This window comes from Bombina bombina, chromosome 11 (genome assembly GCF_027579735.1).
Source record: "Bombina bombina isolate aBomBom1 chromosome 11, aBomBom1.pri, whole genome shotgun sequence".
Lineage (NCBI taxonomy): Eukaryota > Metazoa > Chordata > Amphibia > Anura > Bombinatoridae > Bombina > Bombina bombina.
The window spans coordinates 160,190,172-160,204,886 of NC_069509.1; the positions used below are offsets into that span (position 1 = coordinate 160,190,172).

Consider the following 14,715-nt stretch of genomic DNA (forward strand, 5'->3'; position numbering starts at 1 on the left):
TAAAATTGTATGCTCTATCTGAATCATAAAACAAACATTTTGTGTTTCATGCCTCTTAATTTTCTGCTTAAAATGTTTTATAAGATTTTTTGGGAACTTAAAATATGTAAAAACTGTTTCTAATTTTGACACATGCTTATATTATATTACTAACTGTCTCATCTCACACTTTATATACAACAAACTAGTGTCTGCAGCTACAATGCACTGTATATTTAGTATTTGTTATATTAAAAAAAAATCCTAAGTAAATATTTTATATTTTGTATCTAGTCAAACACTCTAGTTGGAAACAAAATACATTAAAAATAATAATATATTAATTTAATTAGGAAACAATAAAAAACAACAGTAGTGAGAGGTCAATATTTTAGCATGTATTTTCACATGTCAGGTTTCCTGAAAATATAAAAAAATAAAATAAAATTTACTTAGGTGAGAGGATTTTTGTGTTTGTGTATTAATGATCTCAGTTTATTTTCTGTCACTCCCTAATGGCTGCTTTTGTCTCTTTTCTCGGCCTTGTAAAGTGTTTACAAATAGGCTTTGCCATTGCAGCCAATCAAAGGCCTCATAGTAAATGAATTATGTTGCAGAAGGCATGTCCAAAATGAGCTATTAAACGGACACTGAACCCAAATTTTTTCTTTCGTGATTTAGAAAGAGCATGCAATTTTAAGCAACTTTCTAATTTACTCCTATTATCAATTTTTCTACATTCTCTTGCTATCTTTATTTAAAAAAGAAGGCACCTAAGCTTTTTTTCTTGGTTCAGCACTCTGGACAGCAGTTTTTTATTGGTGGATGAATTTATCCACCAATCAGCAAGGACAACCCAGGTTGTTCACCAAAAATGGGCCGGCATCTAAACTTACATTCTTGCATTTCAAATAAAGATACCAAGAGAATAAAGAAAATTTGATAATTGGAGTAAATTAGAAAGTTGCTTAAAATTTCATGCTCTATCTGAATCATGAAAGAAAAAAATTGGGTACAGTGTCCCTTTAAGGGCTATGCAAAAAAAAAACATGGGTGGAAAGCAAAATATTAGGCTACTTTGTACCCTATAGAACTACCACAGCCTTAAATCCTGACTTGTTAGAGGCCTCGTAGACTGGATTTGCAAATCCATCCTAAAAGTTAATAGAGGAAATTTGTATAGAAATGAATGCAATTAATACTATTACTGGCTCGTCAAGAACAAGTCCATTTATAAACTGCATGCATGATTACACATAGCACCAGTGCTGCAAGATTAAAATATGCTTACACGTCTGAATCCCTATTTTTACCTACTATATTTTCATGCATTATTATTTACATTCTAATATATAAACCACAATCTAAAAATCATGGAATATGGAACACTCATGTCCCTTTAATTGAGATCTTTACAAATCTTTACAGAGATGACAGCAGGTTTAATACACTTTTGTTTTTTTCTACTATCTTTCGGCACAGATGTTTCTAAGTATCAGGAAACTTAGGGTAATGTTTGTATTGTAGTTTTATGGTTTCATTGTGCATAATAAAAGCTCCAAATATAATCTAAAGGATATTTAGCCTTTCATAGTCCCAATGATAGGTAGGGTTTTAATTAGTCCAAAATTAGACTAAAACTGTAAAATGTTATAATGGCATAAAATAATTTCATCCCACAAATGTTTAATTGTGCTGTGATTATTTTGCGCAAGTTACTTGTAAATAAGACCTGAACACTGCGGACACCGTGATGCAAGAGTATTTGTTGTATTATTATGAATCCTGACTTTGCATCATTTTACACAGTAATTATTTGATCAGTGTTGGAACTAATTTATAGCTCTCCCTAGCTGATCAGAGCAAAAAGGATAAAATAAACACATTCAAAAATTATTTCTAAGGGTGTGTTCTTAGACTGCAAACATTTATTTTTTTATGCAGATCTGCAATGGAGTGCTTATAATATATATATATATATATATATATATATATATATATATATATATATATATATAAATAAGAACATATTTAATATCCCTTTAAATTAGTTTCCACTTAAAAAGGGAAGAGGTGATCACTGAAGAGCAAATCTGTAGGGGGGGTGAGATCAGTCCTGAATAATCTTCCTTGACACATCTTGATATTTGAGACCAGAACACAATTGAGTGCTATATCTGTTGTTTGATCCCATTGGCTCTATGTCTGGTATTATTCAGAAAGGTTTGTTTTTTTTATTTACACATATTATTGCCTTGTAGCATTAGCTGTTCGATGAAGTCTGCTTCAATCACCACTAAATTATATTAGCATCTTTGGCCATGGAGTAAAACTGTCCTTTTCTTTCAAGCAGATTTGTAGGGGTATCGAATTCCACAATTTCACCCTTGTCAAACACCACAATCCTGTATAAAAAAAAATACAGATATACAAATTGACAAACTGCACTATGAAATAAGCAACTAAATGTAAACAAGCAGCCCCAAGGCAGAACATACAGTGATCCGAGATGCCATTGCAGAAAATGCGGCATGTCTGCAGAAAGAACAGTACCCATGCAAGTACTGTTAGTGCTTTAACTTTGCAGCTCTGCTCCACATTAGACAGTTCTCTTCAAACAGAGCTGTGCTCTGGTTGCACTGTATAGGTTTTCCTTAACACCGTGCATCCAGAGCAAAGTGCTATTTGATGTTAACAGTCATATATGCAGTAGCACTGCAAAGCAGCAGTGCATTAATCATTTACTGGCTCTCAGAGATTTTTTCAAACCCTCCCCTAGCCTTTCCCAGTCTGCAAAGCGGTTTGTTCTGAATGTAAGACGTTCTTATGAGCATTGCACCTTTTTATTACTACATTTCTATGTTAGACCAAGAGAAAAGGAAACAAATTTATTCAAAAGACATTTTACAGTTTCATTTTTTGCCTGCAACTAATTTGCAATGCAATTTTCAACTACTGCACTATATAATAAAATGTTAAAAATTGTTTTATTCTTTAGTTAACCAACACATTGTAATTTAATGTGCTTTAGTGTAACTTCCTAACTTAAAATTGAATTTTACTTAAAATGACCTGCAGAAAAACTTTCACTAAAAAAACAGAAAGTGAAAAAAGGTTCTGCCTCTGGCCATTTATTATTATTATTATCGGGAATTTGTAGAGCGCCAACAGGTTCCGCAGCGCTATAAACATAGGCGTATACAAGATAACATTTATAGGGATCAAATGGGGAGAGAGGGTCCTGCCGAGAGTTGAACTGTTGTAGTCGGCTCTTATGAAGGTGAACTACAAATAGCTGGGCTCACACGCTTACATGCTATGGGGTTTTAGGGGATAGCAGTGGAGATAGGAAGGTTAGTGTAGGTTATGGGCATGACAGAATTGTATAATATAGTAAAATATAAAACCCCAACATAAAAATGATGTTGCATATAAAATAGAGTTGCTCATTCGGATGAATACAAATTTGTCTGAATTTTGATGATTTGTCGAGTCATTTAATACACAAACAGGCGAATACGATATTGGACGAAACAGAGGAAAAATGAATGACTGTTTGACTAAATTGATTCATTCGTTCATGCAGTTTGATGCCAAAAAAGGACAAAGGTGCAGGAATGAGGGGAAGGAGTTATATTGTTTGGTTAATAAGCTCCTTTGTTTGTAATGATGAACAGGGGGTCTGACCATTTATTTGTCCATCGTACCCCTGTCCAATCCTGCTATAGTATTGCTAATGACTGACGTTAGGGACAGCCAGTCAGGCACTAAATACTGGATTTAAGTCATACAGGAGTTGTATGTTCTTTTAACATTGAAAGATACGTTTTTTTAAATGTTTGAATCCTGTAATGTACGATTTTGTTAATATTAATTGTCTATATTAGCTGTTTCCATTGGAAATAAGGGTAAAAAATCTGAATCCAATATTCATCTGAACCGAATGCTGCATGGACAAAATTCAGCCGAACCAAATGTTTTTAAAAATCCAGAACAAATCTTTCGGAGGAAACTAATTTTTCGCCCGTGCACATGTCTAATATAAACTAACTAAACAATTCACCTATTAGAGAGGATGAGATTTTAAAATCTTATATCAATAAAGGCCTTTGTACAGAGAAAAAAAATCTTACTACATGTTAAAACAAAAAATAGCTATTTTTAAACTTTAATTAACCCTTTGGCTGCTAAGCCATTTCCCACCTGGGTGCTTATATTTTCTTTTTCTTTTTTTTTTACTTTTTGATTTTTTTTTACAGACTCCCAAGACTTACACTGTTGGAAAGGTTAGACGATTATCTTTCCAACAGTGGGTCTTGGGGGTCTGTAGCTGCTTAGATGCCTGAGATACAGGCTTCTAAGCAGCATGCCCCCTCCTCCTATACTTAACATTGTTAAGTATAAATAAAGTTGCGCGGTGACGTCATCACGTAATTGCGCGTGACGTCACCGCGCATCACGTGAAGCCCCGGCGATGCCTGTCACTCTACAGGCATGATCGCCGGGGTAGGAGCAGTAAGGAGCCCCCAGATTTCCCTCAAGGTGGGAAAGTGCTCATGACGGCTGTGAGCTGCCATTAGCACCAGAGTGAGAAACTCTGTGATGGCTCAGAGCCGTCATTAGCACTGAAAGGGTTAAAAGGACAGTGGAGTCAAGATTAAATATATTCCAAATGTACTTCTATCAAGTTTTGTTCTCTTAGTACCCTTTGTGTAAGAGTAAACCTATGTGTTCTCAGGAGCGTGTACATGTCTTGAGCATTCTACAGCATCAGTGTTGGCAACAATGTTTGTAATATTGTTATACATTGTTGCAGAAACTGCTGCCATACAGTGCTAAAGACACATGCAAGCTCCTGAGCCTACCTATGTTAAAGGGATAGTAAAATAAAAATTAAACTTTCATGTATTAGATACATTATGTCATTTTAAACAACTTTCCAATTAACTTTGATTATAAAAGTAAACTGAACAAACATTCAATCTGAATCATGATAGTTTAATTTTCACTTCTCTTTCCCTTTAAACAATCAATTTAAAGTGATATGAAACCCAATTTTTTTTTTCATGATTCAGATAGAGCATGCAATTTTAAGCAACTTTCTAATTTACTCCTATTATCAAATTGTCTTCATTCTCTTGGTATCTTTATTTGAAAAAGCAAGAATGTAAGCTTATGAGCCGGCCCATTTTTGGTTCCGCACATGGGTAGCGCTTGCTGATTGGTAGCTACATTTAGCCAACAATCAGCAAGCGCAACCCAGGTGCTGAACCAAAAATGGGCCAGCTTACATCCCTGCTTTTTCAAATAAAGATACCAAGAGAACAAAGAAAAATTGATAATAGAAGTAAATTTGAAAGTTACTTAAAATTACATGCTCTATCTGAATCCTGAAAGAAAAAAATTGGGTTTCATATCCCTTTAAATGTATATGTTCATGGAAGTGGTTTGCAAGACTAGTCACAATTCAATGTGTATGAGTTTAGATGGATCAACTCTCCCCTTTGCAGGTTATTAATGATATTATAATCTATTTGTAAAGCTGCACAATAATCTGCATTGCTGAATATATGATCAGTATACAGTACAGTACACACAATTAGACTTGACAGTGGAATTGATATAGGAGGAGGAGGGTTCTTCCCTGAGAAGCTTACAATGTAAAGGATCACAAACTTGCTGGTAGTATAGTGGTTATAAGTTAATTCCCCTATCAACTTCCCTAATAAATAAAATTCCTGAAATAATCTTTTTAATTTGTATTCTTGAATTAAAGATATTGGGGGGCTGATAGTGACATGGTGTGTGTGGTTATAGACCAACTACTGAGAGCAACACTCATTAATTCAACTGATTCCGGTTCAGCAATTCGACTGGCGTGTGTATTGTATTATATATATATATATATATATATATATATATATATATATTGCAGGGTGATAAAGCACTGTCACTATCCTTCAATTGTCAGATCTACCTGGGCAAATTATGCTTATAACCTACTTACTGGCCTTCCTCTTTCCCACCTCTCCCCCCTTCAATCCATCTTAAATGCCTCTGCCAGGCTAATCCACCTTTCCCGTCGCTCTGTATCTGCTGCACCTCTCTGCGAGTCCCTTCATTGGCTCCCCAATTCACAGCAGAATTGAATTCAAAATTCTCACCCTTGCATACAAAGCACTCACCAACGCCGCTCCCCTCTACCTATCCTCTCTAATCAACAAGTATACTCCAGCCCGCCCACTAAGTTCCAACAATAACCTGCTCCTTGCATCTGCTACTATCACCTCTTCTCTTGCTAGACTGCAGGACTTCTGTCGTGCAGCACCTACCCTCTGGAACACTCTCCCTCGTGCTGTCAGGCTTTGCCCTAATCCTTCTTCTTTTAGATGCTCCCTGAAGACTTTTTTGTTCAGAGAAGCCTACCACCCAACTCAATAATAAATTTATTCCACTTACCTAACATTTCTCTCATCTAACTCTGTATTAACATCTGTCTCACTCTTGCATTCCTCACCTCCTGTTTATCAACCTCCTACCCTTCTATATTGTAAATTCCCACGGACATAGGGCCCTCAATTTCTCCTGTATGTGTTTGTAAAATTTTATCCTGTCTCTTACAAGTTTTATATCATTGTTTTATTTAAATTAAATTGTACCCATTGACAGTACTGCGGAATATGTTGAGCTTTATAAATAAAGTATAATAAATAAATAATAAACTATAACCAAATTTGAAGAAAAATGCACTCTCTGGATTTATAAAGCAAATTCTTTTTACTACATGACGTCTGAGGAAGGGGTGAAAACCTCGAAACTTCTTGAGAAGAATTTGCTTTATAAATCCAGAGAGTGCATTTTTCCTAAAGTTTGGTTTTATATATATATATATATATATATATATATATATATATATATATATATATATATATATACACACACACATACACATATACATACATACATACACATACACATCTACACATACATACACACACATACACATATATATATATATATATATATATATATATACACACACATACACATATACATACATACACACACACACATATATGTATATGTCTACAACTCTTTTAGTATAGCCAAAGCAAGAATGGAGGGAGATAGCAATAACTGAATTGTTTAGGAAACAGGTTCTTACTTTGTGTAATCCATAATCGTGTTGAGTCGATGAGCGATTGTTATAACAGTGCAGTCTTCAAATTCCTTTCTAATAGTTGCCTGGATGAAGTCATCTGTCTCTAGGTCCACAGCAGCTGTGGCTTCATCCAACACTAATATTCTTGTCTTGCGAAGCAGAGCTCGGGCCAAGCAAACCAACTGACGCTGGCCGACACTAGGAGACAGAGAAAACTCCTTGTACCAATAGCACAGTTCTTAAAAAGATAAGCACCAAATAAAAGATGCATCAAATATTTGGAGACAGTGATATGAAATGTTTAAGTATGTGTAAAAAAAATGGTCTCAATAAAGAAGGAAATATAGTTTACAGTATTGCTCAATTGTGTACAAAATACATTGTTTGCATAGTATATAGAAGTATTTTATTTTGCTGTACGGATTTCACCAACGCAAATTACCAAAATTAATATTTTAAAGACAGTTTTGGTCAGGTGACAGTGAAACAATATAAACATTTAAGTTCATGCTAAATATATATCTGGGGCAGTTTCAATATTTACCTTAAATTCTCTCCTCCCTCCGAGCAAATGTGTTCCAATCCACCGGGCAAGCTAGAAGCAAAGTTTTTCAAGTGAGCCAATTTCAAAGAAGTCCAGATTTCTTCATCTGAATAATTATCAAATGGGTCCAGATTCATCCGAAGGGATCCCGAAAACAAAACAGGATCCTATAGAAAGGTCAAAATATATAAAGGATTGATGGAATTGTTAATCTTCTCTGTACGTTTCTAGATAGGGACCAGTACTTCATGAATAATTTATAAACCATGTTCTTGTCCAATAAAATAGCTTTGCTTATTTGCGGAAGAGGGGGCACCCCAATACATCTTGGACACAGATATTTCAGTATTTATTTTAGACCTATTCAACAGCAAATTCACAATAACAATAATCAAATCCAGGTCACAGCCATTTTTAAAATCCCATCACATGAACTCAAAAAGGAATTGCTGTAGCATAAAAGTTGATGCAGCTCTCCCTTACCTGAGGGATGATCGTTATTTTTGATCGCAGTTCATGAAGACCCAGTGTTGAAATATCAATATCATCAATGCAAATTTTTCCCATTGCAGGTTCAAGAATTCGGAACAAACCCAAAGTTAGCGACGATTTCCCAGCTCCTGTTCTTCCAACTATTCCAACCTGCGCAGCAAAACAGATGCTTATCAAAGAGAAAACCACAGGAAGCAAATCAAACCTATTTTCTGCTGATGGGAGCTAATAAGCTTGAAACAGCTGTCCAGGAGTGGTTTTGTTTATGCTGCATCTACCCTATAAGAGGACCATACTAGAAGCAAAAAGCATGAGATGTTGTATATCTCATTTGCATATCTTACCCAGAGTTCTTTGGTGCCTTGCTAACAATTTACACAGAGTACTTCTTGGAAAAGCAAGCAGGGATACTTGCCTAGATGTGCTTATTGGCTATACCAGTGGTTCTCAACCAAAGTGACCTCAAGGCCCGGTAGATTTTTTATATATATATATATATATATATATATATAGTAAGCAGCAGGGATTTGCCCTATCAGTAACTAAGCAGTTCAGTGTGGGTTTAGTGGGGGCCCTGGAGTGTGGGGGTCCTGCTGAGGGTCTGTCGCTGTGAGGGCCATGGAGTGTGAGGTCTGGCCCTGGAGGTTGGGGGCCCTTTCTTTGGCCTTTAATGTTGGGGTTCCTGGCTCTGGAGGTTGATGGGCCTGTTGGGGTTAGGGCAGGGAGGCTACCATGTTAATTTGCATAAATTTTAATACATTTGGGTCAGTGTGAGACAGTTTTCCTGGGGCCTTGATTGGTCTCAGTCTGCCCCTTGTGTGCAGTGGGGGCATGACAGGTCAGGGCCCACCAGCAGGGCTATCACGGCCCGGTACTGGGCCACGGCCCGGCTGTTGAGAAACCAGGGGCTATACAATAATTGTTGTGGCAAATCACAGGAAGCAAATAAGCAGCTTTAGCTACAAGAGGACACTTAGATCATTTTACTCATAAACCTATTGGTATTATGTTCAAGCTAAAATGTTTTTGCCTTTGTGCTAGTACTCAGAGCATCATCTAACTAGTAACATTACTAATAATTTCACTGGTGGAGTAAAAACAACTTTAGAATAGCAATTTTTAGCAAGATAAAAAAAAGCTTAAACATGCATCTAATTTTGTATTGTTAATATAGAGGTAATATGTGAGTAGGAAATAAGTCATAAAACTATATTTACTCTAATAGCATCAAGAATTTGCACAAACCTTTTCCCCCTGGCGCAGACAGGCAGTGACATTTTTCAGTGACAAATCTAGATCTTTTCTGTATCTAAGACCGTAATTGTGAAAATCTATTTTACCAGCACTGGGCCAATTCTCAAGTTCTGGAGCATAATCTGATGTCCATGGAGCCTGAGTGAAAAGTAAATTAAAAAAAAAGAAAATTAAAGAGTCAACATCTGACAAAAAATAAATACATCTGGGGCACTTTTCTGAACAATAAAGTAAGCAGTTTTCAAAATTATTGGCCACACCCTCCAATCATTTGCATAACTCCGCCTACTCTGCTCCACCCCACAACACACCAAGTAACTTGAACACAATTATAATGTTAATATAATATCTGCTGTAATGTGTAAACTGCAGGAGATTCACAGATGCCAGTTCAGCAAATTATTATTTTTTATTGGCATCCATGCCAAGTCCTACCCTCAGTGATGATTATTAAAATGGGGGACATACAGAACAGGAGCACAAGAATGTGATTGCCTCCAGAATATAGGGGCAGCTGTCAAGGGAGGGGTAAAAATGCAGATGCGTATTCATTTACACAAAACGAATATTCGAAGAAATGCACTAACTATTTTAAAGAAACCTAATCTATACCAACAAATTTCAATAGTATATATTTGTTTCCTTTTAATTAGCATTTAAAGGCTTAGTAGGGATGACACAAGAGGAGAAGGTCCTATAGCGCACGCTCTGGGATCCGCCGACATAAGTCTTCAATTGTCGCAGCCCTTGACTCAGCGAAGAAGGTTCAGGAGTAGCGTGGCTCCACCAGCACGCTATAAGTAAGTATAAGCCTGTATATCACCTGCAGCAAAATAACTTTTACATTTATTTTAACAAAAACTAATGTAAATCTTACAGAATATTTAGTATTCGTTTTGAATTAAATTAAACGAATACCAAATTGTGCAGCAAACAAACATTCTGAAAAAAGGACATTTGAGCGAAATAAATGCATTACAGCTCTCTTTAACAGTCAATGGGGTTAATTTGTTGATAAAGTCAAAGTTGAAAATTATTAATATGAAATACCTGTAAATCCTTTTTTGTGAGTTTTGTTCGCATTCACACTTTTACTATAAACAAGATGCGCAAACAAACTAAAATGTTTACTTAGAATCTATCAAGCTGCTAAAATCAGAGTAGTTTAAGGTGATTTCATAAGATCACAATTAAAAAATGTTTGTGCCGTTTGTAAAATACTATACAGGAAGCTTACCTCTGGTTCTACATCACAATATTCCTTCACCCTCTCAACAGCTACAGAGTTTGTTTCTAAGTCAGTTGCGGTGTGAACAGCTGCGTTTAGGACACCTGTTAACTTGACACAGAGTGAAGATAATGTTACTGTGGTATAAGGGACAGTAAAGTCATACTGCATAGTAAACAAAATAGTATTATTTTGTATGCAGATCTTATGCAACACATTCCTGCTTCTATTTGCTTTGCATATATAAGATATAAAGAGACAGTAAAGTCATAATTAGACATTCATGATTTATACAAAGCAAACAATTTTAAACAACTTTCCAATATACTTCTATTATTTAATTTGCTTCCTTCTCTTGTTATCCTTTGCTGAAAGGTTTATCTAGGAAAGCTCAGGAGCAGCAAATAACCTAGGTTCTAGCTGCCGATTGGTGGCTGCATATATATACCGATTGTCATTGGCTAACCCATGTGTTCAGTTAGAAACCAGTAGTGCATTGCTGCTCCTTCAACAAATGATACCAAGAGAGTGAAGAAAATGTATTAATAGAAGTAATTTGGAAAGTTATTTAAAATGGTATGTTCTACCTAAATAATGAAAGAAAACAATTTGGTTTCATGTTCCTTTAAAGGGACACTGTACCCAAAATTTTTCTTTCGTGATTCAGATTGAGCATGAAATTTTAAGCAACTTTCTAATTTACTCCTATTATCAAATTTTCTTCATTCTCTTGGTATCTTTATTTGAAATGCAAGAATGTAAGTTTAGATGCCGGCCCATTTTTGGTGAACAACCTGGGTTGTCCTTGCTGACTGGTGGATAAATTCATCCACCAATAAAAAAGTGCTGTCCAGAGTACTGAAACCAAAAAAAAGCTTAGATGCCTTCTTTTTCAAATAATGATAGCAAGAGAACGAAGAAAAATTGATAATAGGAGTAAATTAGAAAGTTGCTTAAAATTGCCTGCTCTTTCTGAATTACAAAAGAAAAAATTTGGGTTCAGTGTCCCTTTAAGAAGCAATAACCGCTACTTTTTCCTCTCCACCACCTCAGAAATGGCGAGATCATACAACCCAACTCGTTCTGTTTGATTGACATTTCCTGCTCTAGCGCAATAGGTTGCGCCGGTGCAGGCGGCTGCACTGCACAAGAGTTCTCTTGTGCAATGTTAAATTTCGCTGTGCGATGTAACATCACAAGTTGTGATTGCTGGCGAGCAGGTTCACTATTTGCAAAGCCCTCTACAGGGATAGTAAATCTAGCCCTTTAAATCAACCTTACATATGTGGCAAATGCACCGAAACACTCAGGGACAAATCATTCAACTTTACATCCTGTATTTGGATACGAGTTTAGGCTCTTTTACAGCAGAAACATATTTGCTGGTTGCTAAGAATGACTGCACATTAGTGGTGTCATAATAAGGAACAAATGGGTTAAGATACCCAGCACTGGCCCTGCCCTAGTATTTATGTTCCTATAAAGTTAAATAATCATTGTTTGTTAGCAGCTGTAAATGGCCGCCAAGCTCCGCCCACACCTTCTTTCTTATCTAGTTAGCCGTTTTCTTGTAAGACTGTTTAGTAGTGCACGTCTAATATTTTTCAGTTAGCTATTTCAAATTTCACATACACAAAACATGTTGCGAGTAGGAAAACTTATTTAAAGGACAGTCAAGTCCAAAAAAACTTTCATGATTCAGATAGGGCATGTAATTTTAAACAACTTTCCAATTTACTTTTATCACCAATTTTGCTTTGTTCTCTTGGTATTCTTAGTTGAAAGCTAAACCTAGGAGGTTCATATGCCAATTTCTTAGACCTTGAAGGCCGCCTCTAATCTAAATGCATTTTGACAGTTTTTCACCACTATAGGGCATTAGTTCATGTGTTTCATATAGATAACATTGAGCACATGCAAGTGAATTTACCGAGGAGTGAGCACTGATTGGCTAAAATGCAAGTCTGTCAAAAGAACTGAAATAAGGGGGCAGTCTGCAGAGGCTTAGATACAAGGTAATTACAGAGGTAAAACGTGTATTATTATAACTGTGTTGGTTATGCAAAACTGGGAAATTGGTAATAAAGGGATTATCTATCTTTTAAAACAACAAAATTCTGGTTGGCTGTCCATTTAAGAGTTGATCATGATTGGAAAAACTTAACATACCAACATATACACGCAATAGGTGGGCAGAGCTTGGCGGCTATTTTGGCTCCTAACAAACCATGAATATTTAAATGTTTCATGTACCTCTTACAAGCTTATAGATGTGGGACCAGTTGCTTCTCTGGTATGTAACAATAAGTAATCAAAACTACGTATTGGGTCTAGATCGTCCCTTTAACTGAGCTGCAAGCAAAATACTTACCCGTAAAGAGTTTACTACTGCAAGGCCAACAAGTCCTGGGGTGATGCTGTCTCTGAACAAGACCCCAACTACTGATACTGTGAAAACGATGAAATTACTAAGGAGATCACATCGTATGCTCAGCCACCTAGAAATCAGAATTAATATTATTTCTTAGCAACACAATATCATCAGTGGAAAACAGCACACAATACTGGCTATGGAACACACAGCTGCAGAAAAGAAAAATACCGTCCAGCCTACAAATTTTCTTAAAAAGGGACCTTTATTATTTCATAGCATGACTGACTTAAAGGACCAGTAAATACAGTAAATTTACATAATGTACAAATGCATGATAAAAAAACAATGTAAAAGCACTTAGTCTGGACATTAAATTAATAGTGGATTTTTTTTTCTTACAGATTTCAGTTATGTCTATTTTCCACTCCGCCAATCACTAATGCATATCATATTCTGTGAGTTCTTGCACATGCTCAGTAGGAGCTGGTGACTCAAAAGGTGTAAATATAAAAAGACTGTGCACATTTTGTTAATGAACGTAAATTGTAAAGTTGTTTAAAATAGCATGTTCTATCTGAATCACGAACGTTTAATTTTGACTTGAGTGTCCCTTTAAGGGCCGAGTGTAGGCCTGAAACATTGTTATTTTGTCCCTTGGACCCTGCTATGAAATAATAAAAAAAACAGTTTTAAGAAAATTTGGAGGCTGGAACCTATTTTTCTTTTTTTTCATTTTATAGCACAATAGCATGTACTGTGTTCAAGATAAGACATCTCTGAAGTAGCAACATAATGTGAGGGTATCGTGCTATGTCTCTGCAGGGCCAGACCGGGACCAAACATAGGCCTGGGCATTTTAAGCCAGAGCAGCCCCCCTTTTTTAACCACACCCCAAAACTGACAAGTACAATGTACTAGTTTGATTTACAAAATACATTTAAAGCTTAAAACATCTTTCTGTCATGTTATTTTATACATTTGTTGTCATCAAATAGTAAAAAAGCTAAATGTAATGATAAAAAACAGAAGCTATTTAAATAAAGAATAACTATTTATTGCTTGTGAAAACATTAGAAATCACAGTGGGATTCCCATTATGGAAAGCTTCCAGAGTTTAGGTGGTGGTGGTGGTGGTGGGGGGGGGGGGGGGTTCTTGTACATGAACCTTCACATCTATTTTATTGTTTAAAGAAAGAAAATAAAAACATAGCACAATGTGCCCATAAGGAAATAGGAGATGATCAGGACTAATATAATGGGCTAACTTTTTGTCTCTTCCACCCCATTTAAGTGTTTTGGGATGTGCTGCACCACTGCAAATTTAAGAACAGCTCCCTGGTTACTTGCTTCAGTAAAGGGGGGCAGAGTTGCTGAACCTGGTGGTCACTTAGTTGTACTTGCCTCCTGGACCAATTGTTGGCAGTCATCCCATGCAGTGAGACAATTTGGAACAGCATACGCATGTAGCAGTCAATCACAAGCTGTTTCCTGCTCAGGAGATTTTATGCTTTGGGACTTCGGACGTGTAATCATTTTTGAGGGGGTTAAACACATTTTCAAAGGACACCTATTGTTTCTAATAGAATAAGATGGCTCTGAATTATAAAATGCACCAAAAAGCAACACCACGCATTTCGCTCAGGAATTCTGCAGAATTAGAATGGGAGCGCTATAAGTGTAGA

The 14,715-nt window shown here is 36.1% G+C and overlaps 1 protein-coding gene across 2 annotated transcripts in view; it reads right to left on the bottom strand.

Annotated features, from left to right (window-relative positions):
• Nucleotides 1-298: 298 nt before the first annotated feature.
• The window catches only part of LOC128642107 (multidrug resistance-associated protein 1), a 148,709-nt gene continuing 134,292 nt past the window's right edge, over nucleotides 299-14,715 (bottom strand). For both annotated transcript variants that reach the window (XM_053694768.1, XM_053694770.1), the window contains exons 26-32: nucleotides 13,031-13,157; nucleotides 10,669-10,770; nucleotides 9,423-9,569; nucleotides 8,169-8,327; nucleotides 7,686-7,852; nucleotides 7,145-7,339; nucleotides 299-2,384 (exon numbers count right to left, since the gene is read on the bottom strand). In XM_053694768.1, the coding sequence (XP_053550743.1) occupies nucleotides 2,276-2,384; nucleotides 7,145-7,339; nucleotides 7,686-7,852; nucleotides 8,169-8,327; nucleotides 9,423-9,569; nucleotides 10,669-10,770; nucleotides 13,031-13,157 (1,006 nt within the window). In that variant the 3' untranslated portion in view covers nucleotides 299-2,275. The remainder of the gene's footprint in view (nucleotides 2,385-7,144; nucleotides 7,340-7,685; nucleotides 7,853-8,168; nucleotides 8,328-9,422; nucleotides 9,570-10,668; nucleotides 10,771-13,030; nucleotides 13,158-14,715) is intronic.